Source organism: Oncorhynchus mykiss, chromosome 23 (assembly GCF_057628025.1).
Source record: "Oncorhynchus mykiss isolate SJ-2025 chromosome 23, ASM5762802v1, whole genome shotgun sequence".
In the NCBI taxonomy this organism is placed as follows: Eukaryota; Metazoa; Chordata; class Actinopteri; order Salmoniformes; family Salmonidae; genus Oncorhynchus; species Oncorhynchus mykiss.
The window spans coordinates 37,461,997-37,476,848 of NC_143044.1; the positions used below are offsets into that span (position 1 = coordinate 37,461,997).

Sequence of the window (14,852 nt, forward strand, 5' to 3'; positions counted from 1 at the left end):
AACTGCAAGTCAAAAGAGCCCTTATAAACGTTCATTCAATTTGCGGATGTTTTTGCATAAAATAAATGCTTGGTCTCAACCCATTTTTAGATAACTAAACCCTAGATTTAGTTATTTTTTTAGTCTCGAGGGAGTGGTGGGACTACAGTTCGCAGATAGCCTGCGTCAATCCTATGACAAGCAAACAAGCTATTGACGTTTTGCGCATGCTCATATACGTCGCGACAAGGAAAAGGTGCTAAAGACAAAGGACTAAACAACCCCAGGAAAAGAGGCGAAACAATTAATTTAACCAGGATTATGACACCCATACTACAGTATCGCATGAAGCGAAAGGTAAGTGGCAACAGATAAATATACTAAATATGAAGGGTTTCGCATCCATGTTTATGCTATCAAACAAATGGCACATACAGCCAGCCATAGAAGGAACATCTAGTCTTTGCAGCTGCCTTCCTGTTCCACTGTATTTTAGCTAGAGCGATGGATTTGAATATCAGGTAGATTTGACATATTTCGCTAATCTGTAAATATCACTTGTTTTACAGAATACTAAATAATACTAAGACTCTTACGCCTGTTGTCTAGTTATATCAGTTTGCTGTGATGCCACAATCATGCCGCTCTTATCGAGTCAGCTGTTAGTATAAATGTTTACTCTGTCTTGTGTTCCTTCCTGTTGACCACTGCTGAAAAGACGCTTTAGAAAAACATAGTTATCCCTAAATTATTTCAGCATGGCATTGATTTAGGTGACAACCTCTAAACATGGATTTCTGCCTCTTCCTCCCTCAGCTGTTTTCTTAAGAAGTCGTCTGTCTGTCTACATGTCACAGAGCCTCCTGTATCAGGTCCCTCATCTTTTCCACTGGAGCAAACTCTGTGGTGGAGCCGTGGTCTTCTGGGCTCTCTAGAAATGGAAAGAACTCCTAAGCTCTCATGACACTTGAGGTGCTCATAAAAAAGTTACGATGACACACATCAGAATTGAGGAAGTTGAAAAAAGAGACTCATACTCTTGCTTCTCTTGCTAATTTTTCCATAGATGATCCTTGTGGTTCATTCTAATTTTATACTGAAGCAACTGGAATATCAATGTCTACACACCCAACTTTTTGTTCACATTCAATTCGGGCCTCCTCACTCAACTTGAACACTGTTTGCCAGCAGTTTTTCTTTTCTTTTCTTCTTCCAATCATCCCTTTTGAAACAGCAGGTGTAGTTGAAGTGACCTGGCCCCCCCTCAGTGTCATCCAGTAGACCCACCTCCCCCTTCCCTTGTCACACTCTCGCCCCTACAGCAACTGAAAGGTTGCCATGACGATGCTAGTCGTGTCAGCGTAGCGACAGGGTGATGGGGAGTGCTCCATGTTCTGGGAAGGGGAGGGCAAGAGGGGGGCTGCAGGACCTGGGCTGTATGCCATGGAAGCTGAGCAAGCAGAAAGGGGTGGGGGTGGTGCGGGGAGGGATGGGAAGAGGGGTGGGGGGGGAGAGGTCAGACCTGGGAGAGCATGCTCTCTCCACCCTTCCGGCCACGCCTCCACCGCCCATCTACCACGAGAAGCAGCGGCGGGAGCTGTGTGCTCTGCACGCGCTCAATAACGTCTTCCAGGATGGGGCAGCTTTTAGCAGGGATACTCTCCAGGACATCTACCAGAGGTGGGTGGTTAAAGTTGTGTCCTCTAGGGGAGATATTTCTCTCCTCCATTCTCTATTTGTCAAATTCCTTTCCTCTTTCACCCCCTCTCTCTTTTTCTCCCCCCTTCTGCATCTCTTTCTACCTTCTGCATCTCTCTACCTTTCTCAACCTTTTTCTCTCTTGCTTCTTCTGTCCTCATCGCTCTCTTGTCCCTCTCCACAGACTCTCTCCCGGCAGTCTGGTAACCCCCCACAAGAAGAGCATGCTTGGAAATGGGAACTATGACGTGAATGTCATTATGGCCGCTCTGCAGACCCGAGGATACGAGGCTGTCTGGTGGGATAAAAGAAGGTATACCTCTATTCTCATCAAAGCTATATGGCCTTCTTCCCTATCTAGTCATTTAACATTTTTATCCAAAACGATGTAGAGGTTTTCAAATCCACAACAAGCACCATCCAACCCACTGAGCCATTGGAACCATAATGCTATGCTCATTTGTGTTCTCCATCTTGTTTACTCCTCTCCCTTTTTGGTGCGTGTGTTGTCTGCAACTATGTTAGTCGACTCAGCAGTGCTCAATTTAGTTCACTTCAATCACTGGCCGTACGCCAGCTATAGAGTGGAAAGAGGAAGACTTCCTTACATATCCTCTTCATTCTGAATCCCTGTTGAGCACATGGCAGCTACTCATGATTACCCAAACAGCTACCGAAACCGATTGCGACATAAATACAGTGCATTCATAGGGGAGAGTGGCGTAAGTTAAGTCCTTTTTTACATTTAGCATCACTACGTCAAGGCAAATGTTCTTTCTAACAAATATATCTACATATATTTCAGGATGTTGTGTATCCCTGGAAATAATCAGAATTCATGTAAACATTACAGTTTTGAAAACATAGCTAGGGGTAAGTGGGTGATGGGGCTGGTAGGTCAAAGTTGATTTCATGGAATGGGTGTGTGGTATATTTTACAGGAGGTTGGTGGCACCTTAATTGGGGAGAACGGGCTCATGGTAATGACTGGAGCGGAATCAGTGGAATGGTATCAAACATGGTTTCCAGGTGTGTGATGCCATTCAATTTGCTCCGTTCCGGCCATTATTATGAGCCGTTCTCCCCTCCGCAGCCCCCTTTGATATATTCAATATATTATAATGTACAAAATATTAGGAACACCTGCTCTTTCCATGACAGACTGTCCAGGTGAAAACTTGATCCCTTACTGATGTCAGTTGTTAAATACACTTTCAATCATTGTAGATGAAGGGGAGGATTTGTAGATGATTTTTAAGCCTTGAGACAGTTGAGACCTGGATTGTGTATGAGTGCCATTCAGAGGGTCAATGAGCAAGACAAAAGTTTAAAATGCTCTTGAACAGGGTATGGTAGAAGGTGCCAGGTGCACTGGTTTGAGTGTGTCAAGAACTGCAACGCTGTTGGGTTTTCACGCTCAACAGTTTCCCATGTGTATCAAGAATGGTCCACCACCCAAAGGACATCCAGCCAACTTGACAATGCTGTGGGAAGCATTGGAGCCAAAATGGGCCAGCATCCCTGTGGAATGCTTTCGACACCTTGTAGAGTCCATGCCTTGACAAATTGAGGCTGTTCTGAGGGCAAAAGGGAGGGGTGCAACTCAATATTAGGAAGGTGTTCCTAATGTTTTGTACACTGTGTATATCTTGAATGTATTCCTACATTCAGATATAGATCTCTCCGTTCAATATGACTTACCCTTCCATTTCTTGACCAGTTGTCTGGGACAGGGATTTTGTTCCATTTCTTGACCAGTTGTCTGGGACAGGGATTTTGTTCCATTTCTTGACCAGTTGTCTGGGACAGGGATGTTGTTCCATTTCTTGACCAGTTGTCTGGGACAGGGATGTTGTTTAAATGTGCCAATTTGTAGGAAGGTTCTCTGCATTAGAGGCTACTAAGCCCATGAAACTGGTCCGCAAAATTCCGGATATGTTTATCAAGCTCAGATTCCATGTCATCAGATAAGACCTTGTGCCTCCGCTGTTTTCTTTTTTGTTAATGTACCTCTTCAGTGTCATTCAGTCAACTTGTTTCATCCCTTGCTGCTGCTCCAATGGACTTCTTCCCTTCTTTCACTTCCTTGGCTACTTTCAAGAACCTTAAGAGGGGCTAGACCCCTGCTTGTTTTCCGTTTGTAAACACAGGCATGATAATCTTGAGTTCATAAGCATGACACATTGCAAAAATACTATACTACTATGCATATTATGCATAGAACTGACTAAATGTAATCATCATTTGTATGGGGTATGGTGGCCAATTACTCAATTTATCCCAAGGCAAACATTTTGGCTATATTAGCCCACACAGCTACAAGGTTGCATGTTCATGCAATGTTAAGGACCTCATAATGTTGCTTATAGAGACCCCAACTGATGTATAGAACAATCATAGAAGTATCTACTTTGGTGTAAATACAAGCATCAAAGTCATTAGAATTTGTGAAAATCTTTTCTTCGGGCATAACTTGCTTATCACTTTTCCCATGTGGTTTATTCCTTCACAGATGCCATAAAATGATGACCTCTTCATAAATATTTGGTCACATGATCAAGTTTGTGTATAGATATCTAGAAACAAGGGGTGGCTTAACTTACCCCACAGACATCATCATGGATTTACAACATTACAGTAGCTACTGAAAATCCACTCATGGAAGTCTGTGATTGTGTAACCTTTATTTAACTAGGCAAGTCAGTTAAGAACAAATTCTTATTTACAATGACGGCCTACCCCGGACAAACCCGGACGACGCTGGGCCAATTGTGCACCACCCTATGGGACTCCCAGTCATGGCCGACTGTGATTCAGCCTGGATTCGAACCTGTAGTGACGACTCTTGGACTGAGATGCAGTGCCTTTGACTGCTGCGCCACTCAGGAGCTCGTGATTGACTTGTGTATTGTGTTCCTGCAGGGATGTGGGCAGTATTGCGCTATCCAACGTAACGGGCTTCATCTTGAACGTCCCATCCAATCTGCGCTGGGGTCCGTTGCGCCTGCCACTCAAACGCCAGCACTGGATAGGGGTGCGGGAGGTGGGTGGAGTCTATTACAACCTCGACTCCAAACTACGTAGCCCACATACCATCGGAAACCCTGATGAGCTCAGGTAGTGTGTGTGTGTTTTATCCTGTCCAGTCAGTAGATTGAGTCCATCGTTATTTGCATTGTTCATTTTACATACATTGTGGAGCAGCCAAGAGAGAATGTAATTTGTATTGTCTCCACTAGGTGTTGCCACATAGTAATACAAAGTCAGTCTCATTCCCAAATAATAATCACTTCCACGGCCGCCATCCACAATGATGATTGATCCTTGTCTAACTTCTAATAAATAACAAGCTGACATCTTTATTTTCCGTCTGTTCTTTCAATTCCCTCCACACAACAGGAAGTTCCTGCGTTACCAGCTGAGAGGGAAAAATGGTGAGCTCCTATTGGTGGTGTCTGAGGAGGTGGAGGTCCACCAAACATGGAGGTCAGATGGCTGTTGATTGAATGTGCCCGGCAACCTTTTCTCTACCGGATTAGACTTTTCCCAGTTGTTGCTCAGGATAACATGGTCCAATCAGGAGACAGATTGAAGAGCAGGTGGGGTTGTGTTCAGCCAATCACACAGATGCACACCGACCAGACATACTTTTTTTTCTCACACACCCATTGCTGGACTCTGGCTGATGAGACCTTAAGCGATGAAGGAAACAGATGAATACAGGGAGGTAATGAAGAAATCACACTACACAACGTTATGTTTGGTGTTTGGGATTCTGTGTTTTTATATATATTGATGACTATTTTTCATTTTTTTTGTACGTTTCCAGTTTCCAAGTGTGAGAGGCATGTGACTGTGTGTAATACTACCCATCTGTCACTCTTGCTAGCTCTCTCTCGCTCTCTCTCTCTGTCCTCGCTCTCTCTCTCTGTCCCCCCTCTCTCTGTCTCTCTCTCTCTGTCCCTCTCTCTCTCTCTGTCCCTCTCTCTCTCCTATCTGTCATTCTCTGCTCTACTGTGACAGTGTGCATCTCTTCTTTACCTGTCTGTCTTCCTCTGATCATGTCACTGCTCACAATTCAATTTTTTTTCACCCGGACAACATTAAATCCCGCCCCCAAAAATTATAACGTTTGTACAAACACAGAGCTAATGATGACAGCAACCAATGGAATGCCAAGCACTCCATGGTGTGTCTATTGTGTACATAGACTGTAATATAGTTGGTGAGAAGCACGTTTTCTCAATAGCACAGGAGGACCTGTGTATGTAGCTGTTTTATCCTCTGTTGCTTCTGAGACCATCCCTGTCTGTTAGTAGGAAACTCTGCTAGTTCATGTCTTCAAATTAGAAATCCTCTTGGCTGAAGCCATGTTAGGCCCAGGTATTGACACATGGCTATATAAATAAAGGTTCAATTAAAATGTATTAATGAATTAATTGACAAATGGCTGTATATTGTATCATGGTAGAGCCAGGATTTGTTCTTGACCATGCGGCCCTACCAGGAAAAGCCACACACCTGTTTTTTATCAGGGCCCAGAGTTTTTTCTGGTTAGATCGTGTGGTCAAGAAAAACTCATGACCTCAAGACCTGCAAAAATCCACGAGCCAAATATACAGAGTTGTGGAATTGGTACAAATGCTAATTAAGGTTTCCAGTTATTCGCTGGAAATGCACTGCTGTTAGATTTGGATATATCTGAAGATACCTTGGCTGTAATGTCCACAATGGTAATGTCCACAAAAAGTAAAGTGGAGTCAGAGGGAAAAGGTTGACAGTTGAGGGAGTAATGGAAAGAGAAAGTATGTCCGATAGATGTGTAGAAGAAAAAGGGAAAGTTTGAGAGTCCAAGACCTGTTAGTTTAGAAATTGAGAATTTTTAACAGCTGTTTGAGAGATTTGGTTGATAGATCTTTATCATCATCACAACAACATATTGTGAATTATTTAAGACTTGATAAGGCCTTAACTTGTTTAGAGGATGCAGACATTATTGTCTACCAAAAGAGGGGTTGTTACATTTTGCACCTGGTGGGCTCAATCCTAAAAGCTTTCCTATTCATCTGAGCATCCAATCACATGATTCATTCAACTGATGATTTAATCATTTGCAACAGTCACACATCATGAGACAAAACAATGAGGTTGCTGGTCTGGGGATGCCCCTAGGGGACTTCAGGTTGGGCAACCAAACTCACCGGTAGAAAATCCCTTTCAAACCAGTAAATAGTGACATAGTGGATTTAGCGTTTTGCCATGACAATCCCACCCACCTCCCTTCTGTTACTGTTTTCTGTTTTTTTTTTCTCACAAAAATAAAAGCTTGTAATGGCACTTTATATGTACACCTGAGGATGTGGCTTAATTTCTTGAGTGCAATTGTTGGAATTTGGATGGAAAATGGAGCGCATTTATAATAAACCCTACGTTGCCTGCTTTGTTTTCCTGCTACTGCATGTTTAGTGTCATTTGCGTGCGCGGACCCATGTTACGGGCGTTTCGCTCGAGCGTTGTTTTGACACTGTGGAACGAAGAGCGCGCGTTTGGAAGTACGGGAACGCGCCAAACAGTGCAGATGTGTCGCAGATTTGAGAAGTCACTGTACGTACGGAGAGATCGAGTGGAATGGAGAAATTAATCTGGAACTAAATCGAAAACAAATCTCACTTTCTAGAGGGAGGGTTGGGGGAGGAGAATACCATTTTTAAACACGACTTCTAGATATTTGTCATAGCCTATACAGTTACTTTGTAGCGACAGAGTTGAACTAACAGCGGTTATTCTCATCTCTACTAGATCAGTTTATTTCAAAGAGTAAGCAGAACGTTCATTATTGGACCAATGGAGCTGTCAGCGATTGGTGAACAAGTGTTTGCTGTGGAATCAATAATCAAGAAAAGAGTTAGAAAGGTAAGGCGTTCATATTGGAAATAAAACGCATGTACCATAATTGGATAATGACAATTTTACGCATTTAGGAGAATATCCATTATAGGGTACCCTATATTTAGTAGGGAACACAGATGGCTACATTGAAAAGCACTTTACCAGTGGTCTATTTATATCCAGTATCCATTGACATAAACGTTTAAGGGGGCGTGAAAGTGGGGAGTATCTCTTTAAATTTAACATAACGTGGAGCGTGTTGCAGTCGCTTTACACTCCGGGTGCCAGTGGTCTATCCTAACGGAAGCATCATATCGGAACCTAAACATTGCATTCAGTCTTGTGCATTGGCAGAAGAATAGCCCACGGGTTATTCAATTATTGCGTATTTGTGAAGAGCTACGCAGTTTCGCTTGAGGAAATGGCAGATACAGGTTTTTGGGTTATTAGGGCGCAAACCGCGGCCGCCTCGTTTGACAAGCATCATGTATGAAACGAAGTCCTTGTAAGTGTTGGTCTTGCATTGCATTAAAAATGAATTCGATTCCGTCCATGAGTCATTGTCCGTGCAGGCGCTCATCAACCGTTAAAATAGCCAGTCCCCGTAACATAGGGAAAAACATTGCATTCGGTCAAATATTGTTGTGCATGTCTTTAATCCCTGTCCAGTTCACATATTAATTTTATAACGTTTTGAGCGTGTGCGTATGTAGGGGGGAGTCTCGTGACGTTCCCAATTCTCTCAAGTCACCAGTGTGCTCGTGCGATGACGTCATTCTATTTAGCAACTGTCAAAGTCAAGAAGATATATAGAGTAAAGTCATCTGGAATCTGACTTCCCGGTAATGACATGATTACATCGTATAGATGAGAAGACATGCATTTCCTTGATTTTCAAAAGTTATTATAGGCTATTTATCTATGTGCTTGGAGTAGACTGTGAGCATAGCAACATTACCATTAACATCCTCCCACACACACTCTCTCTCCTCTTTCTCCCTGATTGATGTTTGTCTCCAACGTTCTGTGTCACAGGGGAACGTGGAATATCTATTGAAGTGGAAGGGATGGCCCCCCAAGTGAGTATCATCTCTATGACGTCATCATCATATCCAGTAATCCAGGACCATGAGTCATGCAGAGTATTATTGGATGGATGAGTAACCACGGCGATGTCTTTGTACAGATACAGTACATGGGAACCAGAGGAGCACATCTTGGACCAGCGTCTGGTGCAGGCCTATGAGGAAAAGTAAGTCCATGAGACACTGTAGAGGCCTTACCTAACTAACGAATAGCATAGCACTGTAGTAGTAGTAGTATTAATACACCATACTGTAGTAATAGTAAACTATGCCTGTTTGTACTGACTGACCTTACCATTCCACCAGAGACCAAAAGGACAGAGCTCTAGGGTACCGGAAGAGAGGACCCAAAGCTAAAAGGCTTCTACTACAGGTGGGATGGGTTAATGTTAAATGTATCTTCTCCTGTGTCTGTTTAGACAGAGTAATACTAGTTGGCATACTAACTAAAGGAGTAAGGATGTTGGAGAAACACTGCTACTCTATAAGACATCTTTATTATTCCCCTCTCTGTAGAACACTATTTACACCATGGATCTCCGTAGTGCCCACAAGGCCCCAGAGAAGCCTCCAGCTCGCCTACGTCTCTCCCTGACTCGCTCACTGGACTCTGAGGCAGAGGATCCGACCTACGGGGCCTGTAGACGGAGCCTGCACCCCCACCTGGACCACCACAAAAACAAACCCAGGACGTCACAGTTCGTGCGCCTGGCCTCTCCCCCTGGTCCCCCTACCCCCACACAGGACCCCACACATGAGGACTGGGGAAGGAGGGAAGAGGAAGATGAGGAGGAGGAAGCTCGACAGGATGAGTCAGAGCGAGAGACAGAGATGTCCAGCGGCATTCTGAATGGTAAGTGTGTTAGTCGGTCACAGGAAGTTTCTATTCTGCCTAATCACCAAATTGACCTAATTCTAGACTATGACACTGGTGTGTGTGTGTGTGTGTGTGTGTGTGTGTGTGTGTGTGTGTGTGTGTGTGTGTGTGTGTGTGTGTGTGTGTGTGTGTGTGTGTGAACCTGTTAGTAGGTATAGTACAGGAGGCCCGCTGGGCAGACAACCAGGAACATAAGCTCCCCGATCCCATCCAAACTGGGCACAGCAAACAGACACAAGTAATGGCAAGAGAGAGGGTTGACAATAGGGTTTAATGTATGGCACAGTACATGTCAATCTTCCTGGTAGAACACAGATGGCCTATGCATAGCCTACAGGCAATGTACTCATCATGCAAGCAATGCACAGTGCTCTTATCAACCTTTGTCAGTGAGTTCATGATGTCAGGAACAAATGAGATACATAATCTAGGTCACGATAGAAATGTAACTTAATAATAAGTTTGTTCTTGAATTGCAGTGGCATTTGCATCTCTTGGCTTTGCAACCATGGAAAACACTTTAAAATTACAAATAGTTACAAATCATACATGTTTTTTTGTTTATAATGAACTAAAACATAACGGATGGTGTTTATATTGCAAAACCTTACCTTAATGCATTGTATAAAGTACCAAGTGCAAGCAAATTGGTTTGTCCCTGTAGTGATGAGTAGAGTTTTAGTGATAACTTTTGGGCGGTAAAATCACCTATATGCATAAATATTAATATAATAACCATCATATTGAAGTAAATTTGGAGTCACGCGATGATATGGTGTGTGGCCCTCTCACTAGGACTCGGGAAACCATTCAGTTGATTAGGCTACAGATGAAATAAATGATAATGAACTTCACAGGGTGGTGAAAGTGCAAGGTGATAAGCTTGATGCTCCTGTCTAATAAATATTAAGGGTCTTATTCTGGTGAAATGATGATCGATGCTTGACTGACGTTTGACAAATACAAATATTCTCGCTGTTGTCCATAATAATCTCATCATGTAGACTAGCCAACCCGCACAGCCTACCTGCACTGTAGCCTACCTACACTGTATCTGTGAGGTGTTGGCTAGAGCACGTGTCAAGACCAGAGTAGGTACATTTGCTAATTAAAACAACAGTTTTTCATAAAACTATGGGTAGAGTTGAAAATGCGATGTAAACACATTGAACTTTAGTTTTTTATTCGGTACATGAAAACCTAAACAAAAAGTACATTTTGTATGCACTACGTCATCGCGCACTGATTTTTATCCTCAACAACAAGTCCATTTGTGGAAACATACCACTGGTGGGAAAATTTTTATATTTTCCTTACACCGATTCTAGAATATTCTCATGTAATTCTGTCACCAATTGAATGGATACCTAGCTACTGTGAGCAAAATCATTCAAAATATAACTTTAGTCAATTATGTTTAAATGGTTAATGACCTTAGATGTGTCAGTCTGTGGTCTCCAATCCCCAAATTCTCAGTTAACAACAATGACACATTTTAGTTATCATCATTGATATTACAACTCCTACTGGAGCACAGTGTTATTTAACCTTTATCATAATGATAAAAACTGTTAAAAGTCATGAAGCTGACATATCAGTTGATTTAGAATGGGAAGATGTACACATACATTCAATACACGTGATAGACTTGATGAAATCCCAGCAAACTTACCCTCTCCTGTTCTCTCTCCCTCTTTCCTCCTATCTCCCCTCCCATTAGGGCAGAATAGGGCAGAGGACTGGAGTTCCGTGATTGGCTCAGAGGAAGTGACCGTGTCAGAGAGGTCGGACGTTTGGAACCCAGTGATAGGCCCAGGGGAGGTGACCGTGACTGACGTCACCATAAACTCTCTCACAGTGACTTTCAGAGAGGCCCTGGCAGCCAAAGGCTTCTTCAGAGGCTGGGGCTTAGAGTTCTAGAGAGTTCTAGAGAGTCTTGAGTTTTATCTTCACACTGTCGGGAATGCGTGAACTCTTTCTCCTCATACGTTTACCCTTCTTCCCTTTCTGGCCTTGTGAGTGACCTCTGTCCACACTAACTTCCTCTTCTGTTCAATAGGCAGACTGTAGTGTACAGTATACACCGACTACATTGAGATGGGCATACACTCCTACATCGAGCCGGCTATACACAGTATACTGTATATCATAGCCTTCTATACAAGAAAGGGTTTTGTGCACTGCATATGGACTGTTATTATTAGATGTGGCTTAGAGTCTTGTAATGATTTAGAAATCCTCTACAAAATGACTTAATCAGTCTGCATACTTTTCTCCTCTCCTCTCTATGGGTACATAGTGATAATCAAGACATGTTGGATCCCACTAACACCCTGCACAACACATGCAGTGTACACTGCCCTTAAAAGTGGAACCAAAACCTTTTTTATTTATTTTTTTACAAAAAAACTGACTTGGGAACAGTCTGTTCTGAATTGCACTGTATTTACATCATGATGTGGTCATCTTTGTGGAATCTACCATTGGTCAGTGGCTGTTTATCCCACTCCAAGCCGAGGCTGATGGTGTCTTGTGAGTATGACTCGGTAAAATGATCTGATCTCCCTCTGCGATCAAATGCAGCAAGGGATTATGGGACTGCCTGAAGTTACTCTTTCTGGAGATATTTTGGGGCTTGTAAACGTGCGTCTGCACGCGCACTCACAACAAAGCAACACTGACTGCCCCCTCTTTTTGGATGTTTATTCAGCTATCCTTTGAGCTTGAAGTAAGAGGAAACAGACTGAAGGGTATTGTGTCTTTTTAGTCCTTATTTTTTCTATATATCGATCTGACTGAATGTAATTCAATGTATTTATTATTTGAAGGAGAAAACTTGTGTATTAGTAAATACTGAACAGATTTTTTTGGTAACACTTTACTTGACACCCAGCGTCATAACACATTGACATGTTCATAACCATGTCATAACAGCTGACAACTTGTCATAACATACATTGTGTTATTTTATGGCTGGTTATGACACCTACACTACCGGTCAAAAGTTTTAGAACACCTACTCATTCAAGGGTTTTTTTTATTTTTTATTCTACATTGTAGGATAATAGTGAAGACATCAAACCTATGAAATAACACATGGAATCATGTAGTAACCAAAAAAAGTGTTAAACAAATCAAAATATATTTTATATTTGAGATTCTTCAAATAGTCACCCTTTTGCCTTGATGACAGCTTTGCAAACTCTTGGCATTCTCTCAACCAGCTTCACATGGAATTATTTTCCAACCGTCTTGAAGGAGTTCACACATATGCTGAGCACTTGTTGGCTGCTTTTCCTTCACTCTACGGTCTGACTCATCCCAAACCATCTCAATTTGGTTGAGGTCGGATGATTGTGGAGGGCAGGTCATCTGATGCAGCACTCCATCACTCTCCTTCTTGGTCAAATAGCCCTTACACAGTCTGGAGGTGTGTTGGGTCATTGTCCTGTTCAAAAACAAATTATAGTCCCACTAAGCGCAAAACAGATGGGATGGCGAATCGCTGCAGAATGCTGTGGTAGCCATGCTGGTTAAGTGTGCCTTGAATTCTAAATAAATCAGACAGTGTCACCAGCAAAGCAACTCCTCCTCCATGCTTTACGGTGGGAAATAAACATGCAGAGATCATCCGTTCACGCACACCGCGTCTCACAAAGACACAGCGGTTGGGACCAAATATCTCCAATTTGGACTCCAGACCAAAGGACAAATTTCTATCGGTCTAATGTTCATTGCTCGTGTTTCTTGGCCCAAGCAAGTCTCTTCTTATTATTGGTGCCCTTTACTAGTGGTTTCTTTGTAGCAATTCAACCATGAAGGCCTGATTCAGTCTCCTCTGAACAGTTGATGTTGAGATGTGTCCATTACTTGAACTCTGTAAAGCATTTATTTGGGCTGCAATTTCTGAGGCTGGTACCTCAAATGAACTTATCCTCTGTAGAAGAGGTAACTCTGGGTCTTCCATTCCTGTGGCGGTCCTCATGAGAGCCAGTATCATCATAGTGCTTGGTTTTTGTGACTGCACTAGAAAATGTCAAAGTTCTTGAAATGTTCCATATTGACTTGACCTTCATGTCGTAAAGTAATGATTAACTGTAATTTCTCTTTGCTTATTTGAGCTGTTCTTGCCATAATATGGACTTGGTTTTTAACCGAATAGGATTGTTTTCTGTATACCCCCCTACCTTGTCACAAACACAACTGATTGGCTCAAACTCATGAAGAAATTCCACTTTTAACAAGGTACCCCTGTTAATTGAAATGCATTCCACTGTACTACCTCATGAAACTGGTTGAGAGAGTGCCAAGCTGTCATCAAGGCAAAGGGTGGCTATTTGAAGAATCTCAAATAACATATTTTGATTTGTTCAACACCTTTTTGGTTACTACATGATTCTGTGTTATTTCATAGTTTGTCTTCACTACTATTTTACAATGTAGAAAATAGTAAAAATGAAGAAAAACCCTTGAGTTAGGTGTTCTAAAACCTTTGACCGGTAGTGTACATAAGTGTCAAAACCCACAAAACCTACCACACAAGGCAAAACATTCCATTACACCATGGCCTGCCTGTCAACAGTGTATATATTTTTTTACATTTACCATATTCAATGCTCATTGTAATTGCGCACACATTGTCAGACATGCACCTACCCCAATGTGCTGTTGCTGATGACTAGGATAAATGCAGGAACAGGACAAGACACCTTTTTGACTGATGACTGACATAACGGCATGTACGCGATGGGCTTATATAATTAGGATTGTCAAAATGCTTCTTGAAGGACTAAGAAACTACACTTCAACACCAAGTAAAATGACACAGGATGGTCATAATGCTTCATGACATTGTCAGAGTATTTTCTACAAGTTATTTAAAATATGACAAAATGTATTATTCTCTTTCAAGAGAAAGGAAACTTGTTGGCAGGGGAAAAAATGATTACAATAAAATGTTGGTTGACTTATGTGGGTCTCATAACCAGCCATAAAATAACACAATATGTCACAGGTGTAAATATGGGTCATTAGTGTTACATGGTTATGACACTGGGTGTCAAGTGTTACCTATTTTTCTTCGGATTAAACTATGCGCTAATGCGGTAGCCATGACAAGACTCGTTTGATATTGCCAAATGCGGTTAGTTGCTTAAATATTCACTGCTGAGCAAAGAATTTTGCACTTTATGGCTTGTCTAATCAAAAACCATTGTCTATAACTTGTCAATGTCTGAGATTATTTATATTGTACTAAAAATAAATGGATGTTGAGCTTTAATTGTTCGTTTGTGACAGATTTCTTAATTTATCGGCGGTCATGT

At 42.1% G+C, this 14,852-nt stretch overlaps 2 protein-coding genes across 5 annotated transcripts; both read left to right on the top strand.

Annotated features, from left to right (window-relative positions):
* Nucleotides 1-186: 186 nt before the first annotated feature.
* Nucleotides 187-7,025, top strand: LOC110502861 (josephin-1). Of its 2 annotated transcripts, none has more exons than XM_021581201.3 (5): nt 187-336; nt 796-1,659; nt 1,862-1,990; nt 4,600-4,794; nt 5,077-7,025. In XM_021581201.3, exons 2-5 carry the CDS (start codon nt 1,355-1,357, stop codon nt 5,177-5,179), a joined length of 732 nt encoding a protein of 243 aa, XP_021436876.2. In that variant the 5' UTR covers nt 187-336; nt 796-1,354; the 3' UTR covers nt 5,180-7,025. The 2 variants fall into 2 exon arrangements, with proteins under 2 accessions (XP_021436876.2, XP_021436877.2); XM_021581202.3 differs by having other exon boundaries at nt 192-336; nt 4,600-4,720.
* Nucleotides 7,026-7,130: 105 nt separating this feature from the next.
* Nucleotides 7,131-14,809, top strand: cbx7b (chromobox homolog 7b). 3 transcript variants are annotated; one of them, XM_021581200.3, is made up of 7 exons: nt 7,131-7,281; nt 7,477-7,590; nt 8,602-8,645; nt 8,753-8,818; nt 8,958-9,024; nt 9,168-9,504; nt 11,249-14,809. In XM_021581200.3, exons 2-7 carry the CDS (start codon nt 7,522-7,524, stop codon nt 11,446-11,448), a joined length of 783 nt encoding a protein of 260 aa, XP_021436875.3. In that variant the 5' UTR covers nt 7,131-7,281; nt 7,477-7,521; the 3' UTR covers nt 11,449-14,809. The 3 variants fall into 3 exon arrangements, with proteins under 3 accessions (XP_021436875.3, XP_036816478.2, XP_090073554.1); XM_036960583.2 differs by having other exon boundaries at nt 7,206-7,590; XM_090217428.1 differs by lacking the exons at nt 7,131-7,281; nt 7,477-7,590 and adding an exon at nt 7,775-8,071.
* The last annotated feature ends 43 nt before the right edge of the window (nt 14,810-14,852 follow it).

Bases quoted from the DNA above. Each gene is read 5' to 3' on its own strand.
- cbx7b (XM_021581200.3), top strand. From the start codon at position 7,522: ATGGAGCTGTCAGCGATTGGTGAACAAGTGTTTGCTGTGGAATCAATA. The intron at 7,591-8,601 runs GTAAGGCGTTCA...TCTGTGTCACAG, and splicing joins TCAAGAAAAGAGTTAGAAAG to GGGAACGTGGAATATCTATT. The intron at 8,646-8,752 runs GTGAGTATCATC...GTCTTTGTACAG, and splicing joins TGGAAGGGATGGCCCCCCAA to ATACAGTACATGGGAACCAG.
- LOC110502861 (XM_021581201.3), top strand. From the start codon at position 1,355: ATGGGGAGTGCTCCATGTTCTGGGAAGGGGAGGGCAAGAGGGGGGCTG. The intron at 1,991-4,599 runs GTATACCTCTAT...GTGTTCCTGCAG, and splicing joins GTCTGGTGGGATAAAAGAAG to GGATGTGGGCAGTATTGCGC. The intron at 4,795-5,076 runs GTAGTGTGTGTG...TCCACACAACAG, and splicing joins GGAAACCCTGATGAGCTCAG to GAAGTTCCTGCGTTACCAGC.